The 16,573-nt window shown below is 36.6% G+C and overlaps 1 protein-coding gene across 2 annotated transcripts in view; it reads right to left on the bottom strand.

Moving 5' to 3' along the window:
• Positions 1–16,333, bottom strand: part of LOC5575936 (lethal(3)malignant brain tumor-like protein 3) — a 55,756-nt gene extending 39,423 nt beyond the window's left edge. Inside the window, exons 1-2 of one of the 2 annotated variants that reach the window (XM_021843465.1) lie at positions 16,181–16,333; positions 1,854–2,509 (exon numbers count right to left, since the gene is read on the bottom strand). In XM_021843465.1, the coding sequence (XP_021699157.1) occupies positions 1,854–2,339 (486 nt within the window). In that variant the 5' untranslated portion in view covers positions 2,340–2,509; positions 16,181–16,333. Of the gene's footprint in view, positions 1–1,853; positions 2,510–2,610; positions 2,773–16,180 lie in introns of those variants that run through there. The other variant, XM_001662246.2, reaches the window with a different exon arrangement.
• Positions 16,334–16,573: the final 240 nt, after the last annotated feature.

The following is a 16,573-nucleotide window of genomic DNA, read 5'->3' as shown; positions in this document are numbered from 1 at the left end:
AGTGTACTGTCATTAGCATCAGCGTTAAGCAATTCGCACAAATTCGTAGGTGGTACAGTCCTAGACTGTCGTATAGGATGTCCCAGAAAATGTGGACACGACTTTACCTTACTGCCATTTCGAGACTAATGCAGATAAAAATCTGATTTTCACACATTTTATTCTTTTACTTAGCAAGTGTAGATTTTGAGCATTTTTTTCGCTGCCTGTTTCTTAAAACTACTTGCACAAATCGCGTTATTTATGAGCGCTTGTTGTACGAATTTTGTGCCAGGTTATAAAGTACGTGCAATAAAAATCTGACAAAATATATTTATCACTGCCGATAAGATAAACAATCAGACTATCACTTATTCTATTGGAAATTATAAACTTAAGTATATGAAATGTGCATAGAAAATAGAAATCCGATTTTACTTGTGGTCGATTTTTGAAAGGGTAAAAACCAAGTCCATGTATACCCAATAAAACATGTTAAAATATAAAGTTTTCGTTGCCTATCCAAAAGTATAGACATTCGATATAGGTGAATTTGAAATGAAATAATTTTATTAATACTGAAAATACTTGAAAAGCTATGATTTCGTGAAATTATAGTATGTAAAGTGAAAAACTAACGATTTTTTAGAATTTTACCATTTTGTCAAATGTTTTCTAGCAAAGCCAAAAAAAAAATAAACAAAAAATCTTGTGGAACGTCTTAGATACAATGTACTTGAACTCACCACAACGAAGGGTTTTGGAAAAATCTTTCATTACTAGTTGAGTTCCAAGAAAACACAAAAGTAGGGTCTGTGCTGGCTGGATAAGAATTGATTTTCTAAAATGAATAATTTCAACGTAAAAGTTCATTTATTCAAACAAAATTTTTACAGGCAGCATTTAAAAGCACAAAATATAAACATATTAATTTGTTTGAAACAATATTGTGATTCTTGATATCAAAGTCGTGCCCATACTTTCTGGGACAGCTTTATGAGTGTTGCCTTCTTCCCGTCCGTTACCAAAAACATAGATTTGGGACTAACTCTTGACCCTTAGACAAGATTGGCCCATCCTCCAACAGTAGAGAGCTGCGCTGGCCACGTTCTTGCGAATGCTTTATTGAACACCTACTTAGGAAAAAAAGCAGAGAACTCTACGACCTCTCATAGGTGTTACGAACGCGATCCCTTGAGTACAATATATGTGACGTTTTTGATTTCTATAAGACGATTCTATAACATTCCCCAGAAAACCATTCCCCCGAAACCCAATTCCCAGGATGTACCATCCCCCAGAATTTCACTCCCCAGAAAACCAATGCCCAGAAAATTATATACCTACCTACTTTAAAGTTCACAAGTACATGAGAAGATAAGCATTGGTGCTGCTAATTATGAACACTTTACGCATAATTCAAATTTCATTTGCAAATTAACTATCACAGTAGTTTCACTTTTATTGGCACTTATATTTACTTTGTTTTGTTCGTTTTGATCTTGATTTGTACAACAATTATTGACATTTTTATCACGAGTTGGAATTACCTAGTCATGTTGCATTCATTTCATTGAAGTTCCCAAGCACGGAGAAATATGCCGACTACATATTTTTGTAGGATTTAGTTTGACACACTCTGTGCATGATGCACGGTGTACCTAGTTATAAATATAAAACTTATGGAGAATGAATGAACAAACGATGAATGCGTCGCTCGGGTTTATGCATTCTGAAAGACAACATATCTAGAGGAGTTGTCTGTCGATGTACATATACGCTTAATAAACTACATGCATGAGCACCGAAATGCCAGGAGTGATAATTTTTGGACTCGACTGCCTATAGAAAACAAAGAACTTGCGATGACTTACCTTCTGTTGGAACGCCTTCATGGTACCCGCTGAAACAATCTGCACTCCGCCGTGGCCAGCTACGGTTCCACTCGTTCCGGGATTGGCGGCGACGATGACTTTCTGCAAACCACCACCACCACCACCATGGACAAACTGCTGCTGCTGTTGGGGATCAGCTGCCATGACGTTGATGGGGAATGCTCCCGGTGGAAGTGGAGTGTCCTTGTTGAGCACAATTACCGAAGTGGAATCCACTCCAGGGCCACCTCCACCATCTATTCCTGCTGATGCCGTGGCAAATGACAGTTGCTGTGGAGCCACGGCCAGGGGCACCGAATTTGGCACTAACAGCGAACTCGTAGCATTGATGGTCAATGGTGTCCCTCCGGGGAATAGAATTGGCGAATTCCGTTGCACGATTACCTTCTGCTGGGCACCGGTGCCGAACGATCCCGTTGGGGAAATTAGTTTATCGATCAGATCATTTTCATCGGGGTCCATCATTCTGGGGGTAGGAACTGGTTTCTTCTCGTTCTTGCTTCCTCAAGGACACTGTCACTTCACACGTAATGTCACTTCCACTTGCTTCCGAGATTATCACGCGCTGCAGACGGAAAAAGGGTTCAATGATATGGGGCCAACTGGATGACTCGTGCGTAAGCCGTCTGTTGGGTCTGTTGGGGTGGAAAGGAGAAACTGTTGTTTGAGTTACATAAAGCTAAGTGGATAAGTAAGCTGATTGCGTTTCGGACACACGGATTGGCTTTTCACTCACGTTCAGCACTTTCGAAAGGATACCAGACTCAGACAGAGCAAGTCTAGTTTCGACCAAAATGCAAACAATCGCACACTGAAACACACTGTTTTTTTTATGTTGATGCGTTTGCGAGAGCTCTAGTTTAAAGTCGCTATCGTTGGTGTAATGTAATGAATGTGTGTTGTACACTTCTATTGGCACGGAGCCTATCTACAGATATGTACCTCGTCGTTCGTACAGTTGATAGAGTTGATAGACGGTCGGTCATCGGTGTGAAATGCATCGGTGAGAAGCAATGTGATGTACCCGTGGTGGGAAAATGGGTGAGAAATTCATATTCTCAAGCTGAGCAGGCAAGAGAGATCAACGTTCATGAGGAACAAAATGAACATCGCATGCAGCTCTGTGAGAACTGTTAATTTTATTATTACCTATTTTAGATGCAAATTTAATAAATTTATTGGGTCATTCTTATTAATACCTGAATAACTGCTTAATTTCTAACTGAAAAAAGGTTCATTACAATTTCCAACGTTTTTTTAGGATATGGCAGGAAATATCCATGAATTTTATGCAGCACTATCCAAGAGCAAAGTTTCATCTTCTTATTGATATTTTTCGTGACATTGGATCATAACTGGAACAGAATAGAAGTTGTTTTTCAGCTTGGTGTTGTAGCAAACACTTCTACAATAATTAATTGAAAGTTTCCTTTAACAAAATTTTCCATTTTTACCATTTTTTGTATTTGGATACTATATTGAGGAGAATATTCCAGCCGCCTTCAACCTGTTTTTTTGTTAACCGCAGCCAGAAGGCTGAAGAGCGACGGATATTCCGTCAGATTGAACGTTCTGAATTCATCATCGTCATCATTGAAGTACCAAAACCAGTTATTGTGTTAAAAAATTGAAATTTATTCTATGACAATATGTTCGCTGCGTTTTGGTAAAAGAATAGAGTACAGTAAACGTATTTAATTAAACAATCCAGGAGCCGATATCCCAAACAGCCGTAACGGTTAACGCGCAGAAATTCTGCAAGACCAAGCTGGGGGTCGTGGGTTCGAATACCGCCAGTCGAGGAGCTTTTCATATAGAAAATTTTCTCGACATCTATATATACACTAGAAATCCTTTATAAGAGAGATTCGCGGAAGCTGACATTTCTGTCAAAGTGTGAGCCAATCGAGCAGCGAGAGCTGTCAAAGTGTGAGCCAAACGAACATGCGTTATGTTTGTTTTGAACTTTTCTTGAGGAGTAATGTAATCCGCTTGAAATTATTTCGGTAAAAGCAATTTTGCATGAAGCAAAAATATGAATGTTTTACTTTTTAAAATTTTTGTCAATGCGATTTTTAGTTTTTGATTTTTTTCGGCTGTTTATTAGTTTTGATATGTAGCCCAAAGATCAATAACGAAACAAAATACACTTTATAGCAATGAGGAAGTCATGTCCGTGTTACAGTATTATTCTCGACGCCGAGCAAAATCAGCACTGCTGGTCTGTTGCCAAATCATGCCATTTTACTTCCGCTTATCTCTCTATAAAGGATCACTAATATACACGATATACACATGCTAAAATGGAAAAGAAAGCTCTCAATAAATGACCTTGGAAGTGCTGCTCATAAAACACTAAGCTGAGAAGCAGGCTCTGCCCCGATAAAAACGTTATGCCATAAAGAAGAAGAAGGAGAAGAGTCGATATCGACTCATGCAACTACACTTAACCAAACTAACACTCAACTCTTCATCATCGGATATTTCGTCTCTCGATATCGAGTTTGGTAGTACCATAATAACCATAGTAAAAATAAGTTTTTGCATAACAACCTACTTTTTATCAAACGAATGAACAGCACTATGAACAGTATTTTTTAAATTATGTATAGATTTTTCAATCCAACAAGGATCATTTAGATCTATTAGATTTATTCAAAACTATTTGACATTGGAAGTAACAGTATAAGGGGCCTTCCTTAGCCGAGTGGTAAGAGTCCCCGGCTACAAAGCAAAGCCATGCTGAAGGTGTCTGGGTTCGATTCCCGGTCGGTCCAGGATCTTTTCATAATGGAAATTTTCTTGACTTCCCTGGGTTTAGAGTATCATCGTAACTGCCCACACGATATACGAATGCGAAAATGGCAATTTAGGCAAAGAAAGCTCTTAGTTAATAACTGTGGAAGTGCTCTTAGAACACTACGCTGAGTAGCCGGCTCAGACCCAGTGTGGACTTTAATGCCAAGAAGAAGAAGTAACAGTATAATAGTTATTTATGTTGGAATAGAGGTAGTGTCGCACCTCAGGTAGCAGAATCGTCAGTTAAGAAGCATGCGTCGTCGTAGGTAAAAGTGTGGGAGATTAGTTGAGAGAAGTATGATATTTGTGTAGGATGTTGAATTGTAAATGTAATTGTAATTACCTGGTTTGAATAAAGAGTGTTGCAGCTGCTGATTGTGGTATCAGTCAGTAGCTGCCCAGTTGAAGGAAACATCTACTGTATTGTATTTCTTTATGATTTGCAATCGGATGTGGACGGGCTAGTCTCGCTAGGATCTGTGTGGTCTTAGCGGACTAGCTTTTCAACAATTTATGCAACAAATTGAAAAATAATGTTTTTTTCAGCACGATTCGTACATTAATGCATGGTTAAAAACGACAAGTGCTGAAAAATCATCATTTTGCAACGAGTTGAATACAACTTCTTTTGAGATTACGAAAAATTTCGATAAAGTTTTATTTTTTGGAGAAAAAAAATATTTCAAGAAAATCCACATGGGCATCCAAGCGTAGTAAAAACTCAACATTTCTGAAACAGATAAGCTATGAAATTACCAGGGATTAAATCCTGAGAAAATTGAGAGAATCTCTCACGTATTGCTCTCTGTAACTACATATCATAATACGCTGCACATTATGAGAGACTGTTTATCGTATACTGCTACAACTTTGATCAGATTGGGGGAATAGTAGTGCATGATAAAACCCATCTAAACATGCTCTAAACCTGGGGGACACTATTGCTATTGGAAGTTCGTGGATTGTTTATCGTGCCAGTAAAGAAAAACACTAGATGTTCAGCAAAAAATATAAACTTAATCAAAATTCACGTTTTACAGGTGTTATTTGGGTTCAAAGTTCATATAGAGACTGTTATGTCTTTATTTTTCAATATGGGACTGCACCAGTTTTATATTTTTCCATAACATTTTCAAACAAAGTGTGTAATTTTTGATATGCATAGTAAAGTATATAAAACATGAATGTTACGATGAAAAAGGTTATTGGGTTGGAAATCCATAAGGGAAAGTTTTGCTTGTATGGGCAGTATACATCCGCAAGACTCAGAACCCGTCACGGTCAACTAGCTTCTGATTCTACATCCGAATCTACGATCCGAATCCGACCCAGTTCGGTTCGTCAAACAGATGTAGATTCAGAACCTAGTTAACCCAGTTGAGGATTTCAGAGCATTTCAAAAATTGACATGAAGGGAAGGTAAGCCGATGTCGATTTGATAACTCACAAAACAGTGCTGAAAAGTGCTACTTTTCTATACTGTGTTTAGAGCTGAAAAATAACACTTATTCAGTACTATTTGTAATGATAATAAAAGAAGGCCCTTATGCTGCTGATTTTCTTGATAAAAAGTAGGCCGATATACTGTTCTGAATTGCGTTATGAATCATCACACAACAATTTTCAGAAATTGCGAAATAATGGTAGTATGATTTCTGATATCATCAAGGGGTCTCCTACGAAATTGCAAAAATTGTTGTGGTTTAGTATGCAACTCAAAATAGTAATTTCAACCAGTTGGGTAATGAACTATATGACTGCATAGTTCAGTTCATGAAAGTAGATCGTCCCAAGTAACATTGGTAGCTGAATAACAGCTTATTCAGCTAAACTTTTGTTTATGCAGGTTCTGAACTGGGAGTGAGGGACAGATACTAAGCACGAAATATGAAACAACGTTTTTTCAGGATACTTCCAACTTGCCAACGACAGTCAAGACAGGCTTGCTGATAATCGCTACACAGACAACCAGAATGTACATATAACGAAGTTACCTTCTGCGTTATGCGATGCTTACATGTGCAAAGATTCCGTATAAGATGTCGTCAAAAGGCATTATGCGTACAAAAGTGGAGGCGTAATATGTGCATAATTTATATGATAAAAATTGACATACAATGCGAGTGCACAGATTTTATTACGAATTAATCTGTAATCTTATACGACTTAGTTTATAATAACAAAGTTGATTTGACAGCTGCTACGGATTGATTCGGCTTCCTTTGTACGTTCATACGGAACGAAACAAAATGCACTGATGAACTCAGAAAATAGCATTCTATGCAAGGAAATTCATCACTCATATGATTTCATTCACCATGTTGTGCGGGTGTGATGTAATTCGCACAAGTAAACGACTTTTTACGTAAATTTTTATGCGACTTCTGGTTGTCTGGGTAGTTTTCTTATGTTGTGTGTCACAATCTTTCCACTATGTATTATGTGTTCAATTTTCATTTTTATTGGAAAAAAGTAAAAAAAATGCATATTTCAATACTTTATATTCAATCAAAATAAAAGGGGCTATCGTGACTGTCAGATCATTGGATGTTTGTATCCTTCGAAGAAATGCAAAAATATGTTTTGATCAATTACGCGATTTTATCATGTTGGTCCATTGTTTAAGATTCAGGCTCACAATGACAGTTCGTGACAGCAGAATCTCACCTTGACGTACATAAATTTCGTTTCTCCCTCTCAAGTTCCGATATGACTCCTGGGATGACTCCACTAAAGATTCCTACTGAAATTCCCCTAGAGATTTTCCCAGGAGTTCCTCCAAAGATTCCGCCAGGAATTCTCCTATAATTCTTCCAAGACTCCCACTAGGGATACTTTCAGGAGTTTTACCAGGGATACCCCCAAGTATTTTTCTAGGACAGCGGTTTTCATATCGTGCTCCAAATTTGTGTTTTTGAAAACTTATAATTTGGCTTCGAATCATTTTCACCTTAATGAAAGTTTGGATAATATAAATCTTACTTCGCGATTTTCGTAGGAATTATAGGGTCGATTTAAGCTCGTGTAGATTGAAAACGGAGTGGTGATGAAAAACAGATGCTCCGCGTAACAATTTTATTTCAAAAAGTGCACCGCGAGCCAAAAAGGGTTAATACCCCTGCTCTAGGAATTGTATCAAGGACTTCAGAAATTCTACGAGGGATTCCTTCAGAAATTGAACACTAAAAATCTAGTATGTAGTTCTACAGAAATACAGGTATTTGTCTTGGGAGTTCTTCAGGGATTCTTTAGGGATTGCTTCCACATATTCAAGAAACGCTTCCAACAAATTTTCCTAGGGTTCTCCAAGATATTTTTTTTCACTGGAATTCCTACTGGGATTCGTAAGGTCCTCCAGAGTTCCTCGCAAAATTTCTCCAAGGATTTCTAATTCATTGAAAAAAACTTCCATAAATTACTTCATTGATTCCTCCAGTAAATGCTCCGGGTATTTCTCAAGGGATTTTCCAGTTCAGTTATGTTTTCAGAGGTTCCTTCAGTATTTCTTTTACAAATCTTTCCAAAAATTCCTCTGGATATGATCAGATGTTCAGGATTTTCTGGAGGAATAACTGAAGGAGTCGTTGGAGGAACATCTTATCCTTTTTTCAATAATAAAGAAAAAAAAAACAACCAGATGTTCCTCAACGGCTCCTCCAGTTATTCCTCTAGGAAATTTTCAAAGATTTCCTCCAGTTGTTTCTTTTAATATTTATTCAGGAAGTTTTCTAGAAATTTCTCCAGGGTAATTTTTCAACAGATTTTTGCCGGTCTTCCTGCAAAACTTCCTCATGAGATAATTTAGAAAAATCCTCCAGGGGTTTTTCACAGATATTTTTTTAACGAGACTCTTCAAAAACCTGTCTCTAAAAATATAGATAGTACTATAAGGAGTAGTAAAATTCAATTAGCATTTTTATTAAAGTTCCAATAATACCTTCAAAAGTGTAATTGTACCTAATTAGTCAATTTAAACATATTTCCATCACACTTTTTGTAAGAGTTAAACTCATATTTTGGTGTGAATTGTCACGCTTAAAAATCTGCTATTTTATAAGGACGCTCTCGATTTGAATTTATTTGGATTTGTATATTGTTTCAAAAATCTACATTCTCATGTATCACACACTGTAATCTTACACGTTGAGAGATCTGTTTCAAAAATGCATTATAATTATTATGAACGCAATCTCATTAACGCATATACACCAAAAACGCGCCTCGAAGAATAATGTTAACCCTTGTCAAAAAACTGACCAATAAAGGCTAAAAATAGTCCACAGCGAAGAGATTGTTTCCGAATAAGTGGTAGACCAACCTTGATTAATAACGAAACCACCTCCAAGTGGAAAGGAAGAAAAAGAAGAACCATACCAATGAATATATCACACTGACTCACGAGCCTTCTCACTAATTCGTTTTCAGTTCACTCACTCACTGCTCCGAAAATCGAAATGGTAACGCACTAGCAACACTGAGAGCGCTGAATGTTGTTAATTTATTATGCGATGATTTGTGGGTAGCAGCATAAAAGTTATGCTGTATACCACCAACAGGTAAAACGATGCAAATCTAACAGGATTTTTTTTTATCTGAGCAATTTCCTATTAGTTTTAGCCCATAATGCGTGACACGCCGATTCCAATGTTTATGTTTTGCGAGGACTGTCTTCTATAATGTTTGATAAAATCTTGAAAAATGTGTTAATTACACCAATGCCCATTTCCAACATACTGTCCTATATCTGGATATAGGCATTGAGAACCGTCCCGAACACAGACCCCCAATCTGTCCTTTTCCGAGAATGACAGTAATTTCACGGAACAGGAGAGTACGACTTTTCTAATGATTTTTGCTTAAACATCCAGTAAGTCGAAGAGTAGCATATTTTTTAAATATAGTTTCCTCTGTTAACTGCGAAAGATGAGTAAGTTTCAAAAACTTATAACCAGTTTTAGAGTAGCTACGCGTAGTAGTATTCCAGTCAAAAGCATATCAATTCTCTCCACTTATTCAAGTCATGTTGCATTTTTAATATGAAATCAATAAACTGCAAAATAGGATATTTTTTTGTGTATAGTTTGAATATGAATTCAAAGAAAATTGATTATTGACATAACATTAATAGGCCAGGGGAAGTGGTTCACCTAGAGTGAATTTATGTCAAAGAAAAAGTAGATTTTGTATGAGATTTGACAGAAAAATGAATGACAAGTTCATCCACTTCTCCTGGCCTATGGTGTGGAGTAGAAATCCTTTATAAGAGAGATTCGCGGATGCTGACATTTCTGTCAAAGTGTGAGCCAATCGAGCAGCGAGAGCTGTCAAAGTGTGAGCCAAACGAACATGCGTTATGTTTGTTTTGAACTTTTCTTGAGGAGTAATGTAATCCGCTTGAAATTATTTCGGTAAAAGCAATTTTGCATGAAGCAAAAATATGAATGTTTTACTTTTTAAAATTTTTGTCAATGCGATTTTTAGTTTTTGATTTTTTTCGGCTGTTTATTAGTTTTGATATGTAGCCCAAAGATCAATAACGAAACAAAATACACTTTATAGCAATGAGGAAGTCATGTCCGTGTTACAGTATTATTCTCGACGCCGAGCAAAATCAGCACTGCTGGTCTGTTGCCAAATCATGCCATTTTACTTCCGCTTATCTCTCTATAAAGGATCACTAGTGTGGAGGTATTGAAAGCATGGTGTAGGGTAGTTTTTTTTTCAATAAATTTCGTACAGTCAACTCTCCCTAACTCGATATTGACGGAACAATTGAAAACCAACTTTTACTACGGTTCTCTAACTCGATATCGAGTAAGGGAGAATTGACTGTATCTGTAAACTGAATACATTCCAACCGAAATTCTTTCAGTGCTCACACCAGTGCATTTTAGAATGGATCCATCAACTAAGATTAACGTTACAACAAGACGTATTGAGGATTATATAAAAAATATTTTATGTATGTATGTATGAATGTATGTCTTTGCTTGTAAATTGTTCAAAAGTACCTTATTACATCTAAAAAATGCAACGAAGAACTTGTGCAATCATTTAGATTATTAAAAATTAGCTTCAAATGTTGTATGTTTGAATGTTGATAGGTGTACAAATAAGCAATTGGGTCAATTTCAGACACAAATTCAATACTTTCCCATTATTCCAAAGATGAAAGTAAACGAAAACAGTTTGTCCATTAGTAGATAACTCCTATGAACTTCTTTATTGATCAACTAGTATTTTAAATTGAATACATCATCAAGTGATGCTGTTGACAGTTTTTTACCAACATGATCTGAAAACAGTGCCCTATACGAATATGAAATTGAATCACTGTTCAATATAGTCAACCCTTCATGATTTGATCTTAAAGGGACTATTGACTCGTGGAAGTATCGAGTTATGGAACAGTGGTGTGGAATAAAACACAAATTATCGACCCAGTCCCCTTTTCCGGTTCCATTTGGTTCCTACAACAACTAACTATGCAACATTTCAGCTCGATCGATGAAACTATAACTTAGCGCCAGCCGTTTAATGTTTGTATGGGATTTACTATGAGAAAACTTTTTTTTGCAAAGCAAATTCGCCGGAAGAATCCAAAAAGTGGACTGGAGCTAGAACCTGAATTTAGTCTCACGCTACACTCCAAACCCGATTAACAATATTTTGCTAAAATGAGCCGAGCTGGTGTGTTCAGCAAACCAAATTGCTGAAAATCGGTAAAAAATACCGAAATTCAGCAAATCAATGCTGATGATCAGCAGAATTAGTTGAGTAACTTTGCTTGTAGTTTTCATTACTTTCAGTCATCAAAATTGTTGACTTTATCACCCTGAAATGGGCTGTCAGCCCTCATTTTACTTTCAGATTAATATTATAGTAATCAAACCTAAGGTTTTTTTTTTACATTTGGAAGATTTGTGAAACTTTTGATGAAAACATCGATTTTGGGAGGTACCAATAGTGCACCAGTATCCGCTAATGCCCCTATTTCCACTCACTAGTGTAAAAATGGATTTTTCGTGTCAAAAACCAACATTTTTCGCACGGATATATTCTAGGTAATATACCACTTTCAAATGAAGTCGTCGTACATTATTTTCATTTGATAAAATAATTCTTTATATCGAAAACACAAGACCTCGTGAGCGGTTATTGGATCAGTAGGTTGTGTTATCAGTGTTCTAGTAACCGCTCATGCAAAAAATTAAACAAAATTTTAAAGAAATGTCGATTTTGGTATATAGCATTCTTTATTGCAGTAGTATGCATGGTTTGACCATAAAAATGTCAGGATAAATAACGAAATTCGAAATACAGATCGGACTCGATTATCCGGAGACTCGATTATCCGGAGACTCGATTATCCGGTGACTCGATTCTTCGGGATTCGATTATCCGGAATTTTAGACTCGATTATCCGGAATTTGTTTTTTGACGTTCTTGTTTTTTCAATTTTTATGCGAAAATTTGAGATAATTTGTATTTCAATTTGAATGGTTTTGCAGTTTAGAACGTGTTCAAGAAAAAAGTGGTTTGAAAAAGTGTTTTTTTTTTTTGTAAAGACCCCTACTGTTCCCAGAAAAAAGTTCTGGCTACGCCACCCTCATCATATAAATAAAATAACGAAAAAAGATAATAACTTAATTCAACGATTTCAATTTTTTTTCTTAGTGATTCGATTATTCGGAGTGAAAAAAAAAGATACTCCGGATAATCGAGTCCGACCTGTAATGCATTTTTCAATAAGTTCGTCACGAAATCTGTTTCCGTGAGTGAAAATAGGAACACTTAGTTGCAGTAACAAATGCAATTAAATATTTTTTTTATGAAAGTTTTTCAAATTCTTTTGACTTTTCCGCTGATAACATATGCTTGGAGCTACATTGTGACATAGAAAAAGTATTGTTCGACACAATAGTTATTGTATAATAAACTTTTGAACACATAACTTCCCTTTAATGAGCGGAACCTGGTGCACCGATGGTATATCGACTTTCAGAGAGATCACAGTATGCCAGATTGAAAGGACTATGCGTTCCATCGAGTGAGGGGAAATATCGAGCTACAAAGTATCGAGTTAATATTGAAGGGATCATCGCTGCCCACAAAAGCATAACCATCCCATATGGAAAAAGAAGGCATTAAGAAAATAGAACCCATAGTTTGAAGATTGTCTTCTCATACAAATGTTCATAATTTTCTAGTACATTTTTCACGCCACGATCACCGCACAAATATCTCATTTTGGTACTACCTGTTGTTTAACAAAACTATGAACCTAGACAAAATTCACGTTTTGCAGTTGCTTTTTGGTTTGAAAGTTTATATACAGACTGTTAAGCCAGAGTCGAATAGAGACGAAGTAGTCGGGTTCAGAATGGGTACCACTTCTAGTACTGCATTTGGTCCTTTGATACTGCAAAAGGTACCCAAGTTTGACAAATCGCAGTACGCTTTTCACAGTACTCTAGATTTGCTCTATTACTTTAGGTGCCATGAAATTTTGGGCCTATACAGTTTATTTGTTGGAATTTCTAATTTACTTTCTGAAATGATTGCTATCAAAACTAGTACTTGTCATGGAGGAGTATCTGACTAACTCTGATTTTTTGGTTGTTCTTCCTAATGCTCATCTTTCGGAGGAGTTTTGATTATGTTCTTTCAGGATTCTTTCTATAGTCGTAGATTAAGTTCACTAATAATTTATTCAGCAGATGTGTCAGATATTGATCATGGTTTTCACCAAAATTTACTAAAATATTTCGCCAAAAAAATCATCTCAAAGTTGTTTTACACTATATAGTGACCGGCGAAAAGAAAAGATCATTTTGCCGTTTTTTATACAAAATGACCATTTTTGGAAACTTGGATCTTGACTCCTAGAGTTCAGATAGATCTGTAATTTCTACTGGCACTAGGATTTTGATCACACACTTTGAAGTTATCGCAAATGTCCCATATTAAAGAAAAAGTTTGAATTTTGGTTTTGATATATTTTGAAAAGTATGAATTTTACATAAAAAAAATTGTTCTGCATACTTGTTTCTCTTGTTAAATCAAACATTTTTGCTAAAGGGTATTTTCAAAAATAGTTCAAAATATTTTTTTTTTACAAAATGGGGCATTTGCAATAACTTTAAAGTGGGTGATCAAAATGCTGTGAATTTTTCACTTCGCAATTTTCAAGTTATTTCCTAGCTGCGGTAAAAAATGTCAACTCAATCGGAGCTCTAGGAGCCAAGATCCAAGTCACTAAACTTGGTAATTTTGTATGTAAAACGGTAAAATGATCTTTTTTTCGCCGGTCACTGTATTTGTCTTTATATTGCAATTTTAGGGAAAACTTTCCGTTTTACGGTTCAACGAAAAGCTACCGCAGCAGTCACATCACTGATTTGCACTGGGAAATCATCAGTATGTTTCAATGATACCTTGGATACCGTCTTGATGATTTTTGTTTATTGCTATTTTGCATAGCGATTTCTCTTTCAAGCATACTATGATTGAACTGTTTGCTTCAATGATAGAATGATTTCGAAGCCTGCGGTAGAACTTTGACAGCTGCGGTAGAACTCTGCGGCTACCGTAAACCGGAAATTTTTCTTATCAACCGTAATAATAACAAATATATATTTCTTGCGAACCTAGCCTAAAATTTCATTATCATCAGATCGGGCCTTTCCAGACAACCAGAATGTACGCATAACGAAATCACCTGGAGGCTTTGTACATACAAAATTTCACTTATAAGATGTCGCGAAAAGCCCTTCTACGTACAAAAGTGGAGGCGATATGCGTGCATATATTATGTGATGATTAATAACATACAATTCGAGTGTATAAATATTCTCCCGAACTAACCTGTTATCTTATGCGATTTAACTTATGATAACAAATGTTGATTTGACAGTTGCTACGAATTGATTCGACTTACTTTGTACGAGTGTACGGGACGAAACAAAATGTACAAATAAACTCAGAAAAAAGTGTTTTATGCGAGGAAACTCATCAATTTGACGAGTTTATCTACGGTGTTTTGCGGATTTGATGTAATTAGTATGAATAAACGAGTTATAACGTGAACTTTCATCCTATTTCTGGTTGTCTGGGTTCCTTAGCAGAGTGGTTAGAGTCCGCGGCTACAAAGCAAAGCCATGCTAAAGGTGTCTGGGTTCGATTCCCGGTCGGTCCAGGATCTTTTCTTAATAGAAATTTCCTTGACTTCCCTGGGCATATAGTATAGTCGTACCTGCCACACGATATACAAATGCTAAAATGGCAACTTTGGCAAAGAAAGCTCTCAGTTAATAACTGTGGAAGTGCTCATAAGAACACTAAGCTGAGAAGCAGGCTCTGTCCCAGTGAGGACGTTAATGCCAAGAAGAAGAAGAAGAAGATCGCGAAAATAGTGACTTTGATGAACTTTTTCTGAAAAAAGTGATTCTAGTGACTTTCTAGTGACTAGGTCGAAAAAAGTGACTTAGTCTTTAAAATGTGTTGCTACCAGCCCTGGATGTTTGAAAAACGTAAAAAAGTTGACGTGTCGTTTAAATTAGTAATTGTTTTGAATATGGCAAAATAGTTTGGACCATGCAATTTAAAATGTATTTATTATGTACCATATTCAAACCAAATGTTGACAAACTACAATTTTGGTCAATCACCTTCTGTCCCCCAGTTCCGGCAGCTTACTACTTTTTTTTAATGAAAGATTGAAGTTATACCATAACACGCATAAGTATGACATGAGGTGGTACAATATTTTTGGCCGTCAGTCTACATGGAAACCGCCCATAGTGGCGGTTCGCGGTTTGCAGTTTGGTGATCACTGTTTTAAAGAGACCGTCTCAGTAACCAAAAATTGCTTTGGTATAATTAAATGAGACGATATCGAGTCATGGGACATCTACTTATAGAGTTTTCACTGTATACTAATCCTATTGACAGTCAAACCTTCATGAGTCGATGTACCATTACTCGATATCGACCTATAAAAACATTACAAAAAAAAAACCATAACTATGATGGTACCTACTCTTAAACAACAATCCAAGGAATATCTGTCCAATAACGGGACATGTCTACGAGCCGGTGGTCCCTACAATACCGACTCCTAGAGGTTTGATTTGATGTTACATCGAACACTTGGCTCATCTGAATAAAACATCTTCCTAACTTTGCGCTGTGCTCATTAGCCGATTTCGACTGCCTGGTCAAGGCTAAAGCACACAACACTATTTGTCGTGAAGTAGTGCAATGATTACGTGCTTTTCTCTGATAGATGCAAACACTGATAGCTTATAGTCGTTTATCCTACATAGCTTAGTAGCATTACATTAATTCCAGAAAAGCAAATCGAAAACCGCAACCAAAATTTCGCTGATGCCGCGAATCTTGACAGCTTCATCTCACTGCCCTCTACCCTAAAAAGTGGGTCTCAGATTCGGATGGCGAGCATCGTCCCAAAAAAGATAATTACTCCACTAGTTGACCATACATACCGATTTCCTGACTTGTAAATCAATTCCTAGCACTTTTCCGATGATTTTACCTATTCAAATCACAAATTCACCAAAGAAAATAGATCACAACATTCGCCACTGACTGGTTTCTTCCAAATCACACGAAGCTTGAAATGACGGGTGCTGGCTGCTTCGACGATAGAAGTTCGAATTTCGAAAATGCACCTACGACGAAGATCTCGCACTCGGACTGTTTCTCTCTCACGTACGCCTCATCCCACAATCGCTGTCACACGCACACCACCATAGAAACGTGTTTTCCTTTTCCGTCTGATATGATTGGATTAAGTTTTTTTCAAATGATAATCCCGTTTTCATTTCCTATGCATTGGTATTATTTCACATGAGTCGTAAATTACTAGCACGGGGCAT

Source organism: Aedes aegypti, chromosome 2, assembly GCF_002204515.2.
Source record: "Aedes aegypti strain LVP_AGWG chromosome 2, AaegL5.0 Primary Assembly, whole genome shotgun sequence".
In the NCBI taxonomy this organism is placed as follows: domain Eukaryota; kingdom Metazoa; phylum Arthropoda; class Insecta; order Diptera; family Culicidae; genus Aedes; species Aedes aegypti.
This window is presented reverse-complemented; position numbering and strand designations above follow the sequence as displayed.